Consider the following 24772-nt stretch of genomic DNA (forward strand, 5'->3'; position numbering starts at 1 on the left):
TCGCTTGGTATGTTGCTCGAATTTTGAGTTAGCATTTAATTAATATCATATTTTCAATCCTAATGGTCATCGCTAAGTTTTCTTATTTCAATTTTAATTGCATAATTCTTACACAAATAGTCAAATATACATAAATTGGAAACAGAGATAATGAGCAATTATTTTCCTTGATTAAAGATAAAAGTGAAGAAGGTAAAAAGAAGGGTAATTTGGTAATCTAATCGGGCAATATTAGTAATTTAGGGGCGATAAAAAGTTTTTTTTTTTTTTTTTTTTTTTTTTTTTTTTGGGTACATACATCGTTTATTACTAATCAATCCTAAATTCCTAATCATAATCCTAGCACTACTGGTAAATCCAGGGGCGTCTAATACCCCGGGCAACCGCGGGCGGCGGAACCGAGCCTCCGGTTTTGGCCACTGAATTTATAAGCTTTACTAATAAAATTCAGTACAAACCTCATGTAGGACACTTATTCATTCATTCATATTTGGGGCCTCATTTTTTTTGTACTGCATCGGACCTCTATTTGCTTTAAGACTCCCTGGGTAAATCCCATATTCCCCACCGACATTCTTTACTAATCCTAGCCCTACTTGTAAATTCCATGTTAAACCTACTATACTGTCTTCTACATGGAGGAAGATCAGCTCTGTGTTCCTTTTGAAACAATGATGGTTGAGATTATGGACATTATGAGCTTGAAGTTATATAAATGTTGATGGTGAGGCCCTCTTCATATTCAAGCTTCGTAACTGTGAGTATGCGGGTCAACCCGGCATGTCAAACCATAAAATCATCACCCATCGTCCTCAATACACACATGTAACAAAAAGAGATGAATGATATAGATTGGGAAACTATTGAAAAAGAACAAAAAGAGATGAATAATATAATCAACGAGGTAAGGAGTTGGGAACAATCCTGTTTGGGAAACTATTGAAAAAGAACAAAAAGAGATGAATGATATAATCAACGAGGTAAGGAGTTGGGAACAATCCTGTTTTCACATGGAATCAAGAGACACATTGTTACACGCTTGTCGTATTGGATTGCGGACACTCGTTTCATCATCGTTGTATATTCAAGTGGTGTTAAATTCAACAACGGGCCTGGGTTGCACCCAAAGGGAGGAGAAATAGTCCACAACTTAGGCCCAAGAGGATTCCACTCTAAAACCAATTGGCAGCAGAGGGAGTAACCCCTTACCTTATAAAGTGGTAATTCTTCTAATCTTCTCCTCTTTTATCAATGTGGGACAACCCTCACATGTGGAACTTTGAGTTTCTTCACACCCCCTCACATGTGAGGCCCACTTTTCACACAGACTGGACAAATTCATTCAATCGAAGAACTTTGCTCGTCCCATTGTGAACGTGGCCCAAAGATTAACTCAGATCGGACAAATTCAACCGAACAACTTTGCTCGTCCGATCGCAAACTTTGGCCCATGAAACCTGTGTCTTTAGCCATGGCTCGATACTCACGTTAAATTCAACAACGAGCCAGGCATCGCACCCAAACGGAGGAGAAAGAAGTCGCATAACGTGAGCCAAGAGGATTCCACTCTAAAACCAATTTGGCAGATGAGGAGTAACCCTTGCCGTGATAATTCATGGGCCACGATCACGTATCGATTACTTTTTACGTTTTTTACTCCATTATTATACTTACTGTTTACTCGTACCAAATATTTACGGACTACATATATAAATCCTAAATTTCCCCCTTTTTCAAATTCGTGATAAATCAAAACGCTAATTAGGTTTCTCCAATGCCGAATTGATTAATAATAAATTAAATTGATGGAGAAGAACAATTGCGAAACCCTAATTCCGGGTGCAGATTACAAATTATGCGGATATCTAACAATCGTTCAAGACATGAAGATGGTACCGGAATTGGGCACACGTATTGATCTGTTCTCCTACATTGAATGTCCTCCGGCGCAGAAGCGGAATTCCTCGAAGAAGAATTCAAATTCGAAATCGAAGAAGACCGGTTTAGGCGGCAGTGGAACGGTGTCAAGCGTGGTACAACAATTGAAAACTCTTGTTAATCAGAAGTGTTTGAAGATTGTGTCTACTGTGGTTGAGGTTTTGGATGGCGGCGTTGCTGTCGTTGTTTTGATTGATGTTTATCTTACGGAATTGGTATGGTTGAATGATTGGCAGTTTCCTCGCTCTGCTACCACCGCTGCTGCTCTCTTTCGTCATCATTTGAGGTTCATTACTCTATTCTATTCTATTCTATTCATTCTTACCAAAGTTGATTACTATGATTGATTATCTCTTCTCTTTAGACATCAGACGCTCTCATACTAAATTTCCCCTTATTATTTCAATATGTGATTACTCATTTATGGGGAGTCATCAGCTTAGTATAGCTCTTACTGTTTTGTGTTTTGTACTGCCGATTATTTGTTTGCCTTTGGTTTTGGCACAAAGACCTAGAAAAGACCAGATAGCCAATTATTTGATGACAAATGGATCAAAATGATTGTGGAGGATCCAATTGTCCATTAAAGGCATTCCTAAAATAGAAAGGCAAACAATTGAGTGAGACACCCAAAATGGAATAGGCAAACAAATGACCGGGACGGAGGGAGTATTTTAGTAAAGTAGCATCTTTTTTTTCTTTAGAGGATCAATGAAAGGTATGTTAGCAGTTTGATTATTTGTTGCTTTTTCGCTAATTGTTGGTAGTTGAGAAGGAATTTACCATAAACATGACCCAATGTTCCTACCACTCCTTCATTGTGCAGCTTTGGAGCTAAACCAACACTCAAATTTTGAATGATTCTAGTGTATAATTCATGATATCTGCTTCTTGCTGCTTAAACAAATAATACTAGTTCCCCGGCTTTCTTCTCAACTACATTGTGTTCATTATGTGCTTTTTAAAAAGGGTTTTTTGTCAAAAACTACCTTATATTTAGGGGTATTTGTAAAAAAACTACCTTATATTATTTTTCTTGTTTTAAACTACCTTTGTTTTCTCTTATCTTGGTCAAAAACTACCTAAGCTCACGAGATGACGAGATTTAATCGATTTAGCGACATTAATATATCTCACATGACCCTGTTAACATCAAACAACAAAGGTCAACCGCATAAAAACCACGATTTAACTTCAGATGACCAAGATTTATGTTTTTCACATTTCAATAATAACTACGAGCATCTACTAAAATTAAGCGTAAGTACATCATGACTTCCCAAAATCTTGTATAGGCATGATTTAAACATTAAAGAGTCGTATGAGATAGTTTTAAGCCCAAAAACTAACCAAATTTGTCCATACTATTAGCATAGGTAGTTATTGACAAAAAATAAAGAAAACAAAGGTAGTTGAAAACAAAAAAATTAATATAAGGTAGTCTTTTTACAAATACCCCTAAATATAAGGTAGTTTTTGACAAAAAACCCTTTTAAAAAGATTATGCCTTTTAAGTTATCCATGTGTGGCTCTACTCCTCTCTGACATATTTTAAGCCAATTTTCTTCAGGTGTGACTGGGAGGAGAGGGATTTAATTCTCCAAGATGGATATTATAAAGATACCGTTGGAGATCAGAGTTTGTTGAATTTACCCGACTGTCGTGTTATAGGATGTAAGCAGCATGCTAATGTTTCCGATTCTTGTAAAAAAAAAGGATTTGAACTTCATGAAATATTCAAGAGCTTACCTAGCTTGACTTTTGAAATCAAGTCTGCTACGTCATCAATAGCACCTGCTTCTATGGCCACCGGATCTGGAATTTGGGACTTGACTGATGACATTTTGTTCAAAATTTTGTCTGCTTTATGCCCAGCGGATCTACAAAATGTATCTGTCACATGTCATCCTCTTAGATTCTTGACTGAGGCAATTGTGCCGTCTATAAAACTCAAATTATTTCCTCATCAGAAAGCAGCTGTTGAGTGGATGCTACAGCGTGAGCGCAACATTGCTACCTTGAACCATCCCCTGTACATGGCTTTCTCAACTAAAGACACCTGTTCGTTCTTCATTAACATTGTGTCCGGCGAGTTAGTCACTGGGCCAGCTCCAACAGTACCTGACTTTCATGGCGGATTTTTTTGTGATGAGCCAGGACTTGGTAAAACTATCACAGCTCTTTCACTTATTTTGAAGACCAAAGGGACAATGGCAGCACCTCCCAAGGGATCTGAAATAATTTGGTGCAAAGATGATGAAAATCAGAAATGTGGCTTCTATGAGTGCAGTGGCAGTAGGTTCTCTGTCTTGGCCATTCTTTCTCCAGGACAAAAAAGTGAGAATCAGAATGATCGAAGGGGCCTCTTTTCTCCTGATGAGCTGATTCCTGAGAATTATTTAACTCCAAAGAGGGGCAGGCCATCAAGCTTTGGTGGTCATAGCGTTTCATCAGTGTATTCTTGTCCAGAAAGACTAGGTGCAACATCACCGGAGCTTTTGTCATCTGTGCTGGCGACATGTGTAGATCGTCGAGCAAGGGATTTGAATAGTGTTAAGAAAAATCTTATTGAAAGAATGGAGGATTCATCTGGAAATCTTAAAGACACCAAGAAACGAAGGGACGCTAGTAATATGAAACGTGCTTCAAACAATGTGACTAGTCCTGGTTTGGAAAACCCATCTGGAACATCAAGTGAATTCCAGAGTGCTAGTAAGCGGCAGAAGAATGATGTAGGAGTTCAGTATGTTGAGGATTGGATTAACTGCGATAACTGTGGGAAATGGAGGAGAGTTCCTGCTGAGAATGTTCCTGACCCAGAAGCTGTATGGTTTTGCAGTCTGAACCCTAATCCCGATTATCGGAATTGTAATGCTCCTGAAGAGGCTTCTTATCAGCCTCTTACTTTCTTGAATGGATTTTGCGGCAAAGATTCGTCAGGTGGACTACCTCAAAATGTTGCATTCTTTGTTAGTGTGCTAAAGGAGCATTACGCATTGCTCAAAAGTCAAACAAAGAAAGCTTTGCGCTGGCTTGCTAGACTCCCACCCCTCCATATTTCGCAAATGGAGACAGTTGGGTTGGTTCGTCCTGGTCAAGTGACAACAAAAGAAGCTAATAGCTACCATAGAATATTTGAAGGCTTTGGCCTTGTCAAGAAAAAGGAGCAGGGTACTGTTCGTTGGTTTTACCCCAAATCCCTAGACAATCTGGTTTTTGATCTGCCTGCTCTTAGAATGGCCCTCTGTGAGCCCTTAGACTCATATAGGATGTATTTATCTAAAGCAACTCTCATTGTTGTTCCATCAAATATGTCACTGTTTGATCATACTGATTGACGTGAAAGAACAAGATGCTTGCAATTGTAGGATTATATTGTATTCCAGTTTTTATCTAATTTCATTCTTTAGTAATAAGTATTCTTTCAAATTATATCATTTTTAAGATCATTGATTTGTACAAGAATTTAATTTTGTGATGAATTTTGTATTTTTTTTTTTTTTTGTTCTAAAGGAAAATTCATGTCAGCCGACCCCAAATTATTTTGGGATTAAGAACCGCAAATAGTGTGGAAAATTTTTTGAATAGAAAACACGAACGATTTTTTAAAATGATGCTCAAAAATAAAAAATTTATCGTTTCGGGTCGGTATTGAAACTATTTGTTGAAATGGTGTCCATGTAGGATTGTCATTCCCAAACCTAATTAAGCCACCCCCTAACCCAACATCCCCTTCTCTTTCAACTCTCACCCTTACCGTTTACCCTTCAACACCTCCGGCTACCCCACCTCCGACAACTCCATCTCCAGCATATCCCCACCATAAAATCCCACCTCCGACCACCCCCGATGTCGCCTAAGTTGCTGACCCCGCCACTGATATTACATCTTCTATCGAACACGACTCTGCCCGCCCTAACCCACCACCGCGACCACCAAAAACCATCCCCACCACAGCTCTGTCTCACGACATTTGCAAGCCGATGAGGCACATTCCCTTCCCACGGTGGTCGGAAATAGAGAGGCAGAGTTGAATGGGAAGGGGATGCTGGGTTAGGGGGTGGGTTAACTAGGTTTGGGAATGACAATCCTACATGGACACCATTTCAACAAATAGTTTTAATACCGACCCGAAATGATAAATTTTTTATTTTTGAACATTATTTTAAAACAGAAAACACCTGCATTCATTTAATCAGTGTGGCTGATGATGGCCACAGTGCTGACGATGCAGAAGTTTTGGCATTCAAGCAGCGAGAGATTGATTTAATCGGCGTCCTTAGCAAGTTCAGAAACCTTCCTTGACTTACTACTTCCTGTCTCAACCTATATAACCCAATTCAAGTTTGTAATTGTGTATGAATCGACTTTCTAATAAATCGGATCAATGTTTGACAGGTCTAATTGTTATCAACTCCAACATTCCTAATTTTAGAGTAACCTATGCAAGAACAATTATTTTTGTTATTATTTCCACAACCCGAGTATTTTAGAGTAACCTATGCAAGAACAATTATTTTTGGGATATTCTCTCGTGTATCCCTTAATTTTTTCATTTTCTAATGTGTACCCTTCGTTTTTCACAAAAAAAAAAAAACTTTGACCGCCAATAATTCTCTGTTACAAGTTCAGAAAACGGTAATTTTTTTTTCAAATCAATTATCTCGTAAAGCCTTTGAATTTGAAAAAAAAAAATCCACCATCTTTTGAACTCGTAAGCGGTAGTTAGGGTTGGTCAAAGCTTTTTTAACGAATAAACTTTGGACCATAATTCTCGACTACGAGTTGAGACGTCGGTGAATTCTTTTTCAAACTGAAACCTCTTAAAGACGGTCAATTTGAAAAAAAAAATTATCGTATTCCGAATTTGTAGTCAAGAGTTATTGACGGTCAGTTTTTTTGCAAGAAAAGAGGGTACATCTTAGAAAATGAAAAATTTGAGGGGTAAACCGGAGAATATCCAATAATTTTGTTTAAATCATCAAATCTACCTAGTATAAAAGTCAGGTTTTTTGAAGGCTTTTCCCATTGGCTGAAAATTTTCCGAAATTTGGCAATATATAGGGCCCACCACTTTCTATACACCTTTTAATTACCCTCTCTCCTCCCATCTCCTCTCCTCTCCACCCAATTCAAATCTGAAAAATTACTCCGAAGAAAACGATTTTAAGTTTATTTTGCACGTTTTTTTTATAATAAAATCAATTTATTAATACTAAGTATAATCTAAGCTAATCTAATTTGAATTAATATAATCTAATCTTTTAAATGATCTTAAGTAAGTGATTACAAATATTTAACATCTAAAAATTACTTATTTTTTTTTTTGAAAAAATTGTTTTAAAATCTTCAAAAAAATCCGTAAGCTAAATTTAACAATTTATTTCAAAAAATTCTCTTTAAAAATCCTGTAACTATAATAGGAAAAATATGCCATTAAAAACTTATATAAAAATAAGATTTAGGAATTTAATTGATAAATATTTTCAGAAAATATCCAAGTCATTTAAATTTAATAGATTTAATTTTCGTTCTTAGAAATACTCTATTGTTTTGTAAAAAAAAAAAAAAAAAAAATTCAAAAAAAAAGGGAAGATTACATTCAAAATATGAGATTTTTTTAAATTAACGAAAATAAGTTTTAAATAAATGAAAAAATAATTTAAACGTAATATAGGCAACCAAATAAAGTAAAAAGAATATTATTTTAAAACTCATACTTACTCATATTGAGTAATTTTATTTAAAAAAATAATACTCATTAGATCTATGATATTCACTAATAATTTTATAAAAAATAAAAAATCAACTTTTAAAAAAATAACCATCAGATCTATGAGAAATTGAATAGAAAAAAAAAACAGAACAAAAAATGAAACAAACATAGTTGATAGTGAGAGAGATTATCAACTGGGTAAACATTATCGAGTAAGGAGATGATATATTGTTTAATGAATGAGGATTATAGAGAGAAATTATAGGTTTGAGGGAGTGATATAAAGACGGTGACTGGTGAGGGCGTGTTTGATGAGAGAGAGCGAGGGAGAAAGAGGCGTGTGAAGTATGTTTTGGAAGTATGTTAGGTTAGCATTGCTAATTTACTATAAGGTGAAGGTGGGGCCTTTGGCGATATGTACTGAGATTTTAATGGGTTAGTTTGAGGTTGTTTAAGCCTATTTTAATCATATTTAGATTTTGAGCCAACAGTTTGTTATTGAGCCTATTTAGATTGACACGAATTATAGAGTAAAATGAATCACCCTGTGAGACGGTTCATTTCAACAAATAAACTATTTATCTAATACTAATAAGTAAGTTGTTTTTATATACAACGAAATAAATCTCACCGCGTGTAAAACCGTTTCATGTAATAACGATTTGTATTAATGTTATTGTCTTTACTATATTCTTACTTACTTAATTTTGTATATTTGAATTTCAATATTTCTACATTTTCTCCATTCATAATTTAATAATAACAATTGTTTAACAAGTAACCCCGTGCAATTTTTGCACGGGATTAAAACTAGTTTTATTGAATTTTTTGCACAACATCAAATAAAAAATCGGACAGAATTAATTAATTTTATTTCAAAAAACCAGAGGATAAACAGGGGTCAGATCAGGATAACAAATTCCCCAATTCTGTTCAACCCCTGCAGGCTTTAGATTTTCATTAAACATTGCAAAAATAAAGACATCCAACAAAGACGTAGGCCTTCGAGGCGTTCCGACTAACTTCGATTTAAATATAACCCTTTGATTATATATTCTTGCATTATCCTTACTTGTATAAGGCTCTTGACCCGCACTCGGCCACCCGGTCTCGGTCACTACCACCGTTGCTCCAGGTAACCCGTTTTTCTCAAGAGCCACGTAAAATGCGTCTACCATCGCTTCGTATAGACAATAATATTTGTATTGTCCATCAATTTTAGGTTCTGCTGCGTTACATAAAGCGTAGTCTAAGGGGATATTAACCGTGTCCGAAACATAAGCGAAATACGGATATACATTGATTAATAGAGTCGGGTTATTATTTCCGCGAAGCCATGTAATGATTTTATTCATATGACTTTTAGCTTCTTTGGTAAAGTCACTAGCTGAAGGCGGATAAGTAACTCCCAGGATATTAGTGTTGACCACGGTTGAGACCTTGATCCCGGTTAGTCCAACCGCGGTTAATCCACGTAAAATGTTATTCATAGCCGCGGGTATGTGTTCTGCATTGGGGCCCGGGACCATTTCGTTCCCAACCGCTATCCAACCAAAGTTAACATTCGAGGAATAAGTGGCTATGTTTGTTCTAACCCATTCTATGGCCGCATATGGGTCACTAGCAAGGTGTGCCACGTCTTCATTCTTGACCCCCACGACGACCTTAATGCCCGAACCGCGTAGGGCATGGAGGGCTTGTGGGTTGGGTTCAAATAGCCTTAGGAGTTTGATGTTTCGTTGTTGATAGAGATTTATAACGTATTTTGGTGATGGTGGATTATTTGTTTTCATCCCATAGTTGACGCCAATTTCCGCACCTATAATTCAATCATATAACACATCTACAAATTTATTAATTGCACATATTCTTGTTTATGACCCACCACCAACATATCTGTCTTTAATAATAAAACGAGTCAAATAGATGGATAAGACAAAAAGTAAAATGTTTAAGAAATGACAAACTCTTGTCTCATCTACCTATGTGGGATAGTATTTGATGACACGTTTTACACTTAAATAGATATGACCGTGTTAAGCGAGATCAACGGAATTGATTCTATGTTTTTTTCGGTATTTTTGATCTGAGTTGGTGATGAAGTACGGTAGAAAAAGAAAACGGAAAAAAAAATTATCTTCTTTTTTTTTTTTTTTTTTTTTTTGAAGGAAAACATAGGGCCGATATTATATTAAATCAAGGGTTTTTCTACATGATAACCCTATGTTTTTTCAAATTCTATATGGTAACCCTAATTTCCAGGGAACACACATGGTAACCCTCAACTTTATTAATACGTATTGCCGTGACCCTAAACTTTTTTTCCGTCAATATTTTCCGTTAAGTACGTGACATGGCCAATTGCATTTGAGATTTTCTACCATACAACCCTATGTTTTTGTTAAATTTTACAAGATAACTCTATTTGTTTTTTTTTTGTTTTTTTTACAAAAGAAACACTCTTAAAAGTACGTCCTTAGTTCCTCATTTTATCATTCTTAACAAGTTTTAACTCGATTACTCAGAAAAAAATGTCAACTCTCAGTATCATCATCTCTTTAAGGTATCATTACCATAAATATCCAATCGGATTCAATTAATAATCCTGGCTGCTAAAGGTCGTCGACAAATTACTAAATATCGTCGACAATTTTAATGAACTTCCAATTTTGCCCCTCCCTCACACTCCCCCTTATATTTTCCTTTTTATTCAATAACTACCTTTCATATTCCAAATTTTGAAAAAAAAAAAACCCGACTCAAATTTCAACCAAAAAACGTATCGACCGCATAATTTCCATCACGAATTCAAACATTAACCAAGGTATGTGATTAGTATTAAAAAAATTTTGTATTATTTTGCTTAGTTTGTAAATTTGTGACGGAATTAGGATAGATGCCAAAGTTGTGACGGAATTAGGATAGATGCTTTGATTTCAATCGGATTTAGTCGTGTTTCGCGAAAATCAAACGGAATAATTGAAAAAAAAAAAAAAAAAAATGAAAACACACGGGGCCAGGCCCAGACGAGGAACTTCTTCGTCCAAGTCCAGGCCAGCACGAAAAGAATTCCTCGTCTAATATGGGCTGGACGAAGAATTCTTTAAATCTGGGCTGGGAGTTGGACGAAGGAGTTCTTCGTCTGGCCCATTTGTCTTGTTTTTTTTTTTTTTTTTTTTTTTTTTTTTTTTTTATGTTTTAGAATTTGTCGATACTTTTTTTTTTTTTTTTTTTTAAATATTTTTTTCCGTCTTGTTTTGTTATCGTTATAAATTAATTAATTATTAATAAATTAATTAATTATTAATAATTATTAATATTTTTTAATTTACATAAACTTATATTTATAAATTCTTTGTTTAATTAATTTAATTAATCAAGTTGTTGTAAATATAATTTTGTTGCGTCTCGTTTAGTTTACGTAAAATATTAATTAATTATTATTAATAAACCCGTTCGGGTTAATTTTTTTTTTTTTTAAATTTTAATTTACTTCAACTTATTTTTTGGAATAGATGGCCGGTGGAGGAAATGACCGTCACGTTCGAGCTCGAAAGGGGCTCCGGTTTGAGTCTGAGGTTGGAGATGTGAGTCGATTCGTGGACCGATGAGCGGGTGGAGGAGGAGATGGTTCGGTCGGTGATGTGATAGGTGAGGAGGAGGCGGGTATTGAGCGAGTGCGTAGGGTGCCACGTAGACGGACTGAGGAGGGGCGTTTCCAGCGGAGGTCGGATGGTAGTTCTAGTAGTGTGGTGGCTCTGAAGAAGAAGTCGGGTAAGGATGTCTCTTGGTTGATCGATCATCGTGTTCCTGGTGGTCCTGACTTTCCCCACGTGATTCCTAGCTTTGGGGGCCACATTGCCCACACCTTATGGTCGACTCCTAATGAGGTCGGTCGACCGGTTTTTGACGGGTTACCACCGGTTTGGTAAGACGAGGTTGTTGAGTAGTTGGCCACTCCCCTCCGCCGTTAAGACTATTTATGACTGATCTTGGTCTTTCTCACCTATTAGATTCCATGGCCGAGAATTATAACATGCCCCTTATTTTCGCCTTTGTTGAGAGATGGCAACCCGACACCAACAGTTTTCACATGCCTTTTGGGGAGATGTCCATACTCCTTCACGATGTTGTTGCGAGATCTTAGGCGTTCGGGTTCTTTGTGTAATCGTTGTAAGGTGGAGAGTAATGACGGGACGTTGGCGGATCCCCTTATGTATGTATGTGGCTTCTTTGGGATTTCATCGAGAAGATTGAGGTTGCCGTTAAACTCTACTAAGAAGGTCCCTATTTACAAGAGTGGGGGTATATTGGTAGATGCAGTTTGTGAAACGGCGAGAGCTAATTGTGATGTTGTTTTTGCTCGGGGGTTTTTGGTCGTGGTGTTGGGGTCGACACTTTTTGTCGACAAATCGGTGATAGGTTACGTCCTCGAGTTGTTTCCTTTAGTGTATGATCTTGATGAAGTACACCACTACGCTTGGGGAGCCGGTGTACTTGCCTTCATGTACCGACAGTTGGGGGTAGCTTCACGTGCTGGTGTGAAGACTATTGGTAGATGTTATGTAGATGAGTGCAAAATTACAACATTATGTAGATGTTTATATAGGGAAAAATGTGACCGTTATAATTCAAAAATAGCCGTTATAATTCAAATTTTACCGTTATAATTCAAAAAAGCCGTTATAATTCAAAAATAGCCGTTATAATTCAAATTTCACCGTTATAATTCAAATTTTACCGTTGTAATTCAAAAATAACCGTTACAATTAATAGGTTATAAATAGGCCATTCTATGTCAATTTCAATCACAACATCCAAATCATCTTCACTCACTACAATACTAATTATTCACTCACAACATCCAATCCTAAAATGGTTCTCACAAATGCAGAAAAAATCAGAGTTTATCAAATAAGAATCGATTTAATTGTTCAAAATTTACCAATTCCGCTGATGTAAACCCGCACTAATAATTGCCGGTCTAACGTGAGCTCTAACTTGGGCATCGATAAAAGCCAACTCATCGTCATCAAACTTTGCAAAGTATCGTCGCAAATCACAAAGACAACGTTAAACCATGATTATGAAACCGGATCTCATCACAAGTCGCCACTTATTCTCTTCTAATTCAACAACTTTCATTGAAAATTTGCAATTGCACCACGCGGTAGCGGTGTTACCCCTCATTAAAGAATCGGCATCCTTATTTACGGGACCTTTTCCACCCATCCGACAAACAAAATAACGTTGTCTCAAATTCGTGTTACGACCAACTTTCTTGTTGCTTGATTTTTTTATACCAAACCCGAGTCGGAGCCCGATCTCATATGCCCAATTAAACGCTTCAGTACTAGACGCAAAAAATCTGGTTGGCGTAAAATGATCTGAGTAATCAACACCGTCTCCATCGTTAATCACCTGCGCACGCATTTCAACAAGTTAGTTAGTTATTAATTCAATTATTTGCTACGGGACTAGTCGAAGTAAATATAAAATAATATAAAATTAATACAAACACGGTAATAAGTTATTTTTTACAAAACGAGTCGGAAATGTTAAAGATAAAAATTTCATATAAAGACGGTAATTAATTAATTCAATTGTTTTATAATACAAAAACGGCATTTAATTATTTTGTACACAACGAGTCGGAAATAACGGAAATTAATTATAATTATTTGAATTGTCGGAAACTATAAAAAATAAAAAAATTTAATACAAATACGGAAATTAATTATTTTATACAAAACGAGTCGGAAACAAAAAAAAAACAAAAAAAAAAAAAAAAAAAAAAAGGAAACGAGAATGGGCCAGACGAAGGAAAACTTCGTCCAAGACCAAGCCCAGACGAAGGGATCCTTCGTCCAAGACCAAGCCCAGACGAAGGATTCCTTCGTCCAAGCCCAACAAGAGACGACCCATTTCTTCGTCTGGACTGGGCCTGGGACGAAGAACCCCCTCGTCTCAGCCCAGTTCCGTGTCCTTTCTTTTTTTTTTTTTTTTTTTTCAATTGCTTTTTCATATAAATCCGTCACAAATTCTATCATAATTCCGTCTACATTCATGGCATCTATCCTAATTCGGGATTCAAACGATAATAAAACATAAATTTTTAACAAAACTAAATCGTAAACTAACCTCGTTACTATCTTCATTGTTGAAATCGTTGTTAAAATCGTTCCCGTTCATGTTGTTAATTACAAAACCCGACTTTTTTTTTTTTGGTTTGAAATATTTTAGTGAGACGGTGACTTGTGTTTTAGTGAGACGGTAATTTCATTTCTGTTTTGAGACGGAAATTGCATTTTGGTGAGACCAATATGGAGTCATGATATGGAGGGCAAACTTGGAATTTTACGTTAATTGTCGACGATATTTAGTAAAATGTCGACGACGTATAGCAGGACCCTTAATAATTAATAAAGAAATCCAAAATCCACTATTAAGCCCAATGTTTACAAATGAGTCTCCACTCCTCAATTGTACCCAACTTTATTGTGCCAATTTGTCAAATAATTGAAATGAGTCATTGTTATGTTTGCAACATTTTCAGTTTTGGGGTATTTGATGAGGTTTCGGAATTTTTTTTCGATTAGATTAAACCTATGAATCAAAATTGGGATTGATTATTATAATGCTCGGTATTGAGTACTTTTATTGCTTTGGTATTTAGAATATCTTTTCGGAAATTTTTTGATATCGAACAAAGTTCTTACTAGGTTTTTCTTTCAAAACTTGGTTAATTGAAGGGTAATGAGGGTGAATTTGACAATTTGGGTGTAATTGAGTAAAATTGTGAAAAGAAAATTAATTAACAGATTTTGTTTTGAAGAACGTGTGATTTGTAGAAACAGTAGGGTTATCTTGTATAATTTTTAAAAATATAGGGTCACCATGTAGAAAATCTAAAAGTTTAATTTGCCACGTCACATACTTAACGGACAAAATTGACGGAAAAAAAGTTTAGGGTCACGGCGATACGTATTAATAGAGTTGAGGGTTACCATGTGTGTTATCTTAAAAACAGGGTTACCGTGTAGAATTTCGAAAAACACAGGGTTACCATTTAGAAAAACCCTTAAATCAATTTCCACGAGCGCAATAACAACTTGCGGAAAATCAGTTACAAGGATTAACTCACTTCCCTCAAACTCAGTCAAATTATCTTCTCATTTACTTCAAATAAAAGAGTTACTTACTTTTCATTCAAACTCAGTCAAATTTATCTTCTCATTTACTTCAAATAAAAGAGTTACTTACTTTTCATTAAAACGGCTCTGAATAAAAAACACTAAATAAATGATCGAGAGAAAGTGAGTAGTTTACTTACTTGCCAAATCCACATGTAGATGGATTACCGCAAGTATGAAAAATACGATGTCGCGAAAGATGAACTCCATTATAATTCTCGGGACTTTTGTAGAAAAAAAGTAAAACAGTTTGTGAAAGTATTTAAGCATTTTAATACGGAATACTATTCTTTTGAAATAAGAGTGACAGGTTATTAATAGCAACCAAATCTCTAGGATTTATCTTCATTTAGAGCTAAGCATAAAACAGTAATAAAATACCGAAGATATCTTGGTCTAGTGGTTAAGATGGAGGTATTGGGACAATAGGTTTCAGGTTCGAATCTCCTCTCCTCTCTATTGTAATGCGACTAAGTACGCCCTTTTTTGAACAAAAAAAAAAAAAAATTTACGACATTTAATTCGTTCTATTTGGGTTTTCTTAACATGTGTCAAGGTGGACAAATGTTAGAAAATCCGATAAAATAATCCATTAAGGGATAATGGATTTAGTTACCCATTTATAACAAGATTATAGTTGACAGACGTTTATCTTGAGACCCTTTTTGGTTATAAATCATTCGGTCAAGTTTATTTGGAGTCGGTAGGATCAGAAGGTCGGTATAATTCTTTCTCGACGTACAGGATTGGTATTTTTTATGCATCGCTATTGTGTTTTGTATGAGAAAGTCTCACATGTGCCACTAAAATATTCTGTATATGCTTTGTAATTTTGTATGCATGAATCGATTTTTCAATGAGACGGATTTATGTTTGACAGGTCTAATTGTTATTAAATTTATCATTCTTATTTGTTAAGTAATTTTTTTGCAAAAACAAAGATTTTATTTAAATTTTCATGGGTATCTACTAAAACATTAATCATTCATCAATTAACTCCAAGAAAAGAAAATCAATAAATCTATAAACCTTATCATGCTTTATTTAGGATTATCAAATTTTACTTAATTTTTGCATAAGATGAAGATAAACTTAAACAGTTGGTCTTCCTTCAGACGGGCCATTATGGTCTGGAAAAAAAACGGGCCATTTTGGTACAATTTTACAGTTAAATGTGATTACTTTTGGAAAATAAGTTGCCATAAGCGGTAAAACTAATTGAACCATTGTAATTATTTGACCATAAAATAGTCAAAAATCCCATCTTTTTACAAAGACGGAAATGGTCGGTCTGAAACAAGAATGAGAAATTTAAAAGCTTAGGGGATAAACAGGGGTCATATTAGGATAATGAATCCCCCAATTTTGTTCAACCCCTGCAGGCTTAAGATTTTCATTAAACATAGCAAATATAAAAATATCCAATAAATTTGAAGGCCTTCTTGGTGTCCCAACTTGTTTCATTTTTGATATAAGCCTTTGATTATATGTCCATGCATTGTCCTTACTTGTATAAGGCTCTTGACCGGCACTCGGCCACCCGGTCTCAGTCACTACCACCTTTGCATCGGGCCACCCGTTTTTCTCGAGTGCCACGTAAAATGAGTCTACCATGGCTTCAAATAGACTAGAATATTGGTACGGCCCGTCAATTACGGGTTGTTGTGCGTTAAACATAGCATAATCTATTGGGATGTTATTTGGGTCCGAAGCATAGGCGAAATACGGGTACAAATTGAGTAAAATCGGGTTATTCGTTCCTCGAAGCCATATAATGATGTTATTCATGAGACTTTTAGCTTCGCTGGTAAAGTCACTGGCAGAAGGAGGGTGAGACTCCCAGGACTTTAGTGTTGACCACGGTTGAGACCTTGATCCCGGTTAGTGCGGCCGCGTTTAGGCCACTTAAGATGTTGTTCATGTCCGGGGGTAGGAGTTCAGAGTCGGGCCCCGGGACCATTTCGTTCCCAACTGCAATCCAACCAAAATTAACATCCTTGGCATAATTGGCTACATTTGTTTTGACCCATTCTATGGCCGCTTCTACGTCAGTCGCGATGCGTTTCACATCTTCGTTTTTTACCCCGAGAACGACCTTGATGCCCGAACCTCGTAGGGCGTCGAGGGCAGCCGGGTTGGGATCAAATAGCCTTAGGAGTTTGATGTTTTCTTTTTGATAGAGGCCTATAACGTCTTTTGGTGAAGGTAGATTATTTGCTTGCATCCCATAGTTGACGCCAAATTCCGCACCTACAAGTACAAGTACAATGAGTATTTGACCGTTCAGAAGTCCATCTCAACCAAAACCTTCGGGTGATGATTGAGATTTAATCAATATTTTAATATCTTAAGTACAATGAGTATTAGAACTTGTGAGATATCGGGGGCTTAGCTTTCAGAAAGAGGTCACGCATTCACGCTGACTCTCATACTATGTTAAAAACCAATTCGACCAAAAGTTTTAAGTTAATCGTTTATGTCCAATAAATATATTTTAATATCCTAATAAACACCTTTACGAAATTACTAAGTTATCAATTGAGCCCTTCTCCGTAAATGTTGTTAGTATATCGTGACCGAATTTACTTAGACTCTGTTCGAAGTATATGGGCCATATGGCATGACGGATTGTGGGTGTACTTCAAAGTGTCGAGTTTAGGTATTTTTATATATTTTTTTTCTTGGCATTTCTAAGCTGGTTATACAACCCGCTTCAATTTTATGCGTATATATCCATATACTCGTTTTAAGAGAGACCAACGTAAATTTAAATTACTATGAAATTGCACCTTTCACTTTCAAATCTCTCATGCATGTAAGTCTTTTAATTCTACAAAATATAACTACTTTAGCAGCTAAAGTCACGAGAGGTGATACTCATAACATGAATTTATATCCCGTTAGCATCAAAATCGTCCTTATTATAATTCTCTTTACCCCCAATAAATAACAAAGAATCGAAAAATTAAACAAATGGTCGAGCCAAAAGAAGTACTTCGTAGTTACTTACTTGCCAAATCCACATGTACATTGAATGCTACAAAAACCAATTGTACGAAAAATACGATGTCACGAAAGATTAACTTCATTATAATTCTTTTTATTTCTTTTTGTTTTGTAGATGAAATTGCATCATATGAAACACATCGTGAAAGTATTTAAAGTGCAATTTAATACGAGTATATATGTTCTTTTGAAATAATAGTTGCATGCAGGTTATTAATAGCACCCAAATCTCTAGGATTTGTCTTTATTTATAGCTAATCACAAAACAGTAATGACATTATACAGCAGATTATAACAGATTTATATTACCCATTTATGGCAAGGTTGTAGAGTAGGCAGGTGTTTTATTGAGGTCCTTTTTTGGTTAGAGAGTTGGTCTTGCTCCATGCGGATCATTTTTGTTTGAAGTAATAAGACGGGATTTTGTAACCATTTTAAAATTAAATATGATCACTATTGAAAAACAGGTTATCATAAGCTGTAACACTGACTGATCCATTGTGGTTACATTTAATCATAAAATGAGTACATATATGCCGTCTGAAACCTCAAACGGAAAATTGGTCGTCTGAAACAAGAATTTGTGTTGGTTAGAAATCATTCGGTCAAGTCTATTTGAAATCGGTAGGATCATAAGGTCATTATAATTCTTTCTTGGCATATAAGATTTAGGCTTGTTTCTTTCGGCTGAAAGAAGCTAAACTAAATTGAATAGAGAGCTAAATTGAACTGAACTGAAATAAGAATTAAGTTGTAACAGAATAATTTGAATCGAACTGAACTGAAATGAAATGAGCTAAAATTAAGTAAAAAAACAAGTCCTTACAGAGTTTAATTTATTTCATATCGAGTTCCGCTAAAATCAATACAGTTTGTGGGAAATTAGATATACAAAAGGATTCCTCCCCAACATCCCTACAAATTCGAGCCTGCAATTACTTTCCGCAAACAAACGTAATCTATCACTAATGTCGTCAATAATTACATCCTCACAGATGTCAACTAGTTTAGTTGGTAAAATCATGAAAGATTGTGCTCAAAACCTGGATTTGAGTTCAAATTATTCCATCAGCATTAAAATCGCCCTTGTACCCCCTTTACACCAAAATTATGCTCCCAAAACTTAGTACACTAAAATATATGCATTGAATTATTACTAGTGTACCCAAAATTGGGAGATTTTTAGTAGACTTGACATTATACAAGGGAATAAATATACAAACTTGGGAAAAAATCAAAGCTGATTTTGTTGAATTAATAATGAAGTTTTACTCCCATAAATGATACTCCCTCCCATTCACAATAAACCTCCCATTTCATTTTGGCACAAATATTAAGGAAACATACTACCCCACCATATAATTAAATTTGAACCACACAAATACACTACCCCACCATACAATTAAATTTGGACCACACAAACACTTACCAAAAAAGAAAATAGGGAGGTTATTGTGAATAGACGAAAAAGGAAATAGGGAGGTTTATTTTGAATGGGAGGGAGTAAATAGGTGTGTCAGATAGTCAAAATACACCAAGTTATCAATTGAACACCTTTTTCAAGTGTTCTTTATCATATATAAGCAGACTATGGAACATGATTATTAACATAAAAAAATTAAACAGATTATAAATATAATATATAGCTAAAGTTGGAATGAAGCTCCCTTCTAGCCCATTAATCTTGTTCACCCTATTCATGATCATAGTAATTAATTTACAAGTGTATTTAGCAAGTAAGTTAATTAAACTAATTCTCATAATTAATCTCATTTCGTTTCCCATTCGCTTTTACAATCTACTTCGATAATTCATTACAAAAATCAACGCTCTCTATCTTAGTCATTTGCTATTGTTAAGAGTATTTTAATCAGAGACAACGACAGTTCTCTGAGACTGTCATACATACATAAGACTTATTTTTATTGTTGATATCATGATATGCATCTAAACGCGACTTAATTGTATGTTAAGGTGCCGCAATTGGAGTAAATTATGGCCTACAAGGAGACAATCTTCCGCCACCAGGAAGCGTGATTAACCTCTACAAGCAAGAAAACATCCCTCTCTTAAGGTTATTCGAGCCAAACCACGAGGCGCTTGAAGCGCTACGAGGAACGGGCATAAAAGTTGCCCTAGGGGTGATCAATGACGACGTACCAAACATCGCTAGTGACTTAAATGTAGCGAACCAATGGGTCGCGACTAATGTAGTCCCATATAAAGATGACGTAATTTTTGGATGGATAGCCTTAGGCAACGAAATTGTCCCGGCCGTTGCCTCCTCGTCCATTCCCGGAGCCATGCAGAACATCCAGCAAGCCCTGAATTCAGTCGGATTAACCGGGATTAAGGTCACAACTGTGGTCAATACCGCTGTGCTTGGCGCTTCATATCCTCCTTCAGCAGGAGAATTTAATGACGCGTCAAGCGGATTTATGAAGGGAATAATAAATTGGCTACAAAGTACAAATAACCCACTTCTTGTGACATTGTACCCTTATATGGCCTATGCATCGGACCCGGTCAATATATCGTTAGGGTACGCCCAATTTAATCCGGAAAATCCCATAATCGATGGGCAATTCAAATATTATAGCCTGTTTGAGGCTATGGTGGATGCATTTTACGCGGCCTTAGAGAAAAATGGTGGGCCCAATGTACCATTGGTCGTGGCCGAAACAGGGTGGCCTACTGCAGGGAATGATCCGTATACAAGCGTATCAAATGCACAAACTTATAACCAGAACCTTATTAATAAAATGAAGAATGTCGGGACACCAAAACGAGGTTCGAGTATATTAGATATATTTATATTTGCCATGTTTAATGAAAATCAGAAACCTGCTGGGGTTGAGCAGAATTGGGGGATTCACTATCCAACTATGGAACCAGTTTATCCCTTAACATTTTAAATTGTTGTTTTAAGATTTTATTACAATTCATGGATTATACCACCAGTTGTACTAGTTGTACGAGGTAGAATCTGAGCTTTGTAATAAAGTATTTGAGTTTTATTTTAAAGAATATGAGCTTTATTAGAAAATATCTGAATTCATCCATTTACATATTAAAAATATGAACTTTGAATTAGCTCAGAAAAAATGCACATAAGCTCAGATGATTATACCTTGATTTTATAATCCTATATGAATAATCGATTTCTTATTTGTGATTTTATTAAGCCTTATGATGCTTAAATGATGTTATCTATGTCATTGGAAGAATGATGTAAGCTATATGAATAATCGATTTCTTATTTCCAACTTCATTATATAATTCGATTGGTAAAACGACTGAAATTCACTATTTCTTCGTTTTATTTGGTATAAAAGGAGCCATAAGGGCGAATATGATGCTGACATGGTTTGAACAGTCATTAGTATCAGCCCTCGTGATTTAACCAGCTAAATAATAAATCACGAGTATCATAATTATCACGCAAACTTGCTCGAATGAGTCATGATAATAAAAACTAATATTATTATTAGAGGGAATTACAAACACATAAATAAAGACTAGTCCACATAACCTAAAGACATGTTAATCAAACTATATTCTAATAAACATGAAAAAAGTTATGAGTAATAACTAAATCCTAAAAATAGCTCACAACCGTAATAAATCTCTCGTCGATGATGCTCTTCGAAGAGATAAACGGAGGGCTTACAATACTATTCACTAGTTCTTGTTTAATAAAGTCTTAAGTTAAGACAGTATTAAACAAGATCAGACTTGCCTGTACTCGATTCACCATATTAGAAAGTCAAAGGATAGATAGGAGTCATATCAGGATAATGAAGCCCCCAATTTTGCTCAACACCAGCAGGCTTCAAATCTTCATTAAACATTGCAAATATAAATGTGTCCAAAATATCATTAGGCTTTTTGGGTGTACCTTTAATTTTGACCAAATTAATTAAATTTTGATTATATTCTTTTGCATTATCCACATTTGTATATGGATCATTTCCTGAAGTGGGCCAACCACTTTCACCAACAATAAGCCCAACACCACTTCCACCACTTTTTTCCATGGCTGAGTAAATTGCGTCCACCATGGCCTCGAATAAGCTATTGTAGGTCAAGTCTCCGTCGACAACGGGTTGGGCCGGACGGAACATGGCGTAGTCTAGTGGAATTTTTGTGGGATCCGAGGCGAAAGCCCAATAAGGGTGGACGTTGACGAAGAGTGGATTGTTTGTGCTACTTAGCCATGTTAAGATGGTGGTCATAACACCATTTGTTTCTTCGGAAAAGGCTCCCGCCGATGGTGGGTACGAAACCCCTAATGTTGCTCCGTGTATCGCAGTTGATACCTAGTTAGAACAAGAATAAATTATTTGAGAGTTAGATGATCTTATAGAACGTGAGAAAATTTACTTTAGAAAATGACTTTTCAAATATGATGACTGAGACTTAATCAATGGTTAAATTAATCGGAAAATGCACATGGTGCCCTTAAATTTTGATGTTTTGCCCGAAATACCCAATTTTTTTATCCGAAAAACTTTAAGAGGCTAGAACTCGTGTTTACGAGCTCAGAAAGTGACGATTTTTTCTTCAGATTGATTATCTTTTCGAGAACTACGACCTGGAAGAAAAATTGTCGAGTTTGGAATTCGTGACCTAGGTAGGTTCGGTAAAAAAAACTTTGACGTACAAAAACTCCTAGCCACGGGATCCAAATACGACAATTTTTTTTTTTCAAATCATACTTCTCAAAAAGATAATCAATTTGAAAAAAAATTATCACTTTCTGAACTCGTTATATATAGCCTCTTAAAATTTTCCGAACAAAAAATTGATTATTTCAGGCAAAATTCGAAACTTCAAGAGTGTATTAGAAGCGAACCTTGACAGTTGATAAGCCGAAAGAATTCAATGCATTCCAAACGTTAGCCATGGCCGACGACACACAACCCGAGTACTGGCTAGGGATCACCTCATTCCCAACGATAATCCAACCAAAATTAACAGATTCTTTATATGCAACAATGTTGTTTTGTACCCAAGCGATTGCTGCATTAGCATCGCTTGCTAGAGATGGCAAGTCCTCGTTCCTCGTACCAACGGCTACCGTGATCCCGGAACCTCCAAGCGCGGTCAAGACGTCCGGGTATGGTTCGTATATTCTCATGTAGGGAATTTGTTGGTCATGGTATAGACTGACTACGTTAACTGGAGGTGGAAGATTATCTCCGATTAGTCCGTAGCTAACTCCGATGGTCGCACCTAATTCAATACAACAACGATTGTAAAATTACAATCTAAGTTATGTGATAAAGTATTCGCGACAATAATAAATACAACAAAATCTTAATCTTAAAATAATATTTAGTAAACAATTTTTTTTTTTTGGCAGCCAGAAAGAAAGATTCCTAATGAGAAGCCAGCGCCCTCCTTGCCAGTCGGTGGGCATCTTCATTACGCTTCCTGCAGACATAACGAAAACACAGGCAATGGAAGGTAGTAGATAACCGGGAGATGTCATCCAAAATCCCTGTGATTAACATATATTCGGTGTATGAACATAAAAACGATAGAAAAAAAAAGATGGAAGTAATAAACAAAGAAAGTAATTAACTTGTTAAGAGAAATAGTTGTGGGAGCAACAGAAGTGCAACAGTCCAAACAATGGCAAAATTACTTAGCTTCATTGTTTCGCCAAAAGATGCTATGGTTACACTCGTTACTTAAGATTAATTAATTAATTATGCTGCTAAAATACTTAGTAATTGTCTTAAAAACCTCAATTTACCATCATTATATATATACACATAATATATTATCTCTTGAAGATATTCTCGAATAATAATTTTGGATTTTAAGATCCAACAAAATATAACATTTATGGAGGAAAGAATCCGTGCGTGTATTTAAGGGAGTTTATCTTAATTATATGATCCACAAGATTAATTACCATCTATTATGTGATTTCACCTTCCAAAAAAATCATTTCCCTTAAATAGTACTCCGTACAATATTTTGGGATTAGAGTAAAGGAAATAATGACTCTTTTTAATAAACAGCGGATTAATATTGCCAGAATCATATAGCAAAAGCAAAGTAGGTTTAGCAGATTATATTAGCGGGTTTGACCAAAATACATAATTAGCAGAATTTGTTGGTGGTGATTGGTAATCAGATTAACAAGTTGTTTATTTTTTGTATAAAGGCGCTGTTTGGTAAACGGCATATGGCCAATTTTTAGCATATTCAAGGATTTTAGCATGTTTGACCAATCAATATGCTAATTTTAGTGTTTGGTAAACAGCATATTGGAACAGCATATTTGGGGTCAATATGCTGTTTTACAATATGCTGCTTACCCCAACATATTGGTTAGCATATCGGGGAAGTGGTGATTGACCCCCATAACTTTGTACAATTGTGAAATCAACCCCCATAACTTTCAATTGGAGTAATTAAACCCCATAACTTACATAATAAGTGAAATTAAACCCTTTATCAAAATCTCACGAGAAATTCAATTTCTCATATCACAAAAATAAAAATGGTTATGTTCTTATGAAAAATACGAAATAAAATTTTAAAAAAGTTAACAAAAAAAATTAGCGTAAATTATATAAAATAAAATTAAAAATATTTTACAAAAATCAAACCCAATTTATTATTTTTATATAATATACCGATTTTTCAAATTTTTGTTATATAAAGTACAGGTTTTCCAAATTGTAAAAAAATTTCAATTGCAAATTATTTTGTTAGGTAGTTGAATTAGAAGTTGGAATAAAAGATTTTCATGACAAAAAATATAAAAAAAATATAATAGAAGGGTAAAAAAAATATTTAAATATTTCTATTTTTCAACAATTAGAAAAAGTTTATACATAAAATTGTTAATTTTTTTTTTCCAAAAAATCACATCGAATTTTACTATTTCGTATTTTACATA

The 24772-nt window shown here is 35.3% G+C and overlaps 3 protein-coding genes across 3 annotated transcripts; 2 read left to right on the forward strand and 1 right to left on the reverse strand.

Annotated features, from left to right (window-relative positions):
* Positions 1-1714: 1714 nt before the first annotated feature.
* Positions 1715-5351, forward strand: LOC141586278 (F-box protein At3g54460-like). The gene is made up of 2 exons (XM_074407452.1): positions 1715-2224; positions 3509-5351. Exons 1-2 carry the CDS (start codon positions 1806-1808, stop codon positions 5274-5276), a joined length of 2187 nt encoding a protein of 728 aa, XP_074263553.1. The 5' UTR covers positions 1715-1805; the 3' UTR covers positions 5277-5351.
* A 13497-nt stretch (positions 5352-18848) lies between these two features.
* Positions 18849-20768, forward strand: LOC141587501 (glucan endo-1,3-beta-glucosidase-like). Its single transcript, XM_074408983.1, has 2 exons — positions 18849-18867; positions 19828-20768. Exons 1-2 carry the CDS (start codon positions 18849-18851, stop codon positions 20766-20768), a joined length of 960 nt encoding a protein of 319 aa, XP_074265084.1.
* An 843-nt stretch (positions 20769-21611) lies between these two features.
* Positions 21612-22993, reverse strand: LOC141587502 (glucan endo-1,3-beta-glucosidase-like). Its single transcript, XM_074408984.1, has 2 exons — positions 22709-22993; positions 21612-22172 (listed from the first exon to the last, which is right to left on the reverse strand). The coding sequence occupies exons 1-2, from the start codon at positions 22991-22993 to the stop codon at positions 21612-21614; spliced, it is 846 nt and encodes a 281-aa protein (XP_074265085.1).
* Between the last annotated feature and the right edge of the window lie 1779 nt (positions 22994-24772).

The sequence above is a fragment of the Silene latifolia genome, chromosome 6 (genome assembly GCF_048544455.1).
Source record: "Silene latifolia isolate original U9 population chromosome 6, ASM4854445v1, whole genome shotgun sequence".
Taxonomy (NCBI): Eukaryota; Viridiplantae; Streptophyta; class Magnoliopsida; order Caryophyllales; family Caryophyllaceae; genus Silene; species Silene latifolia.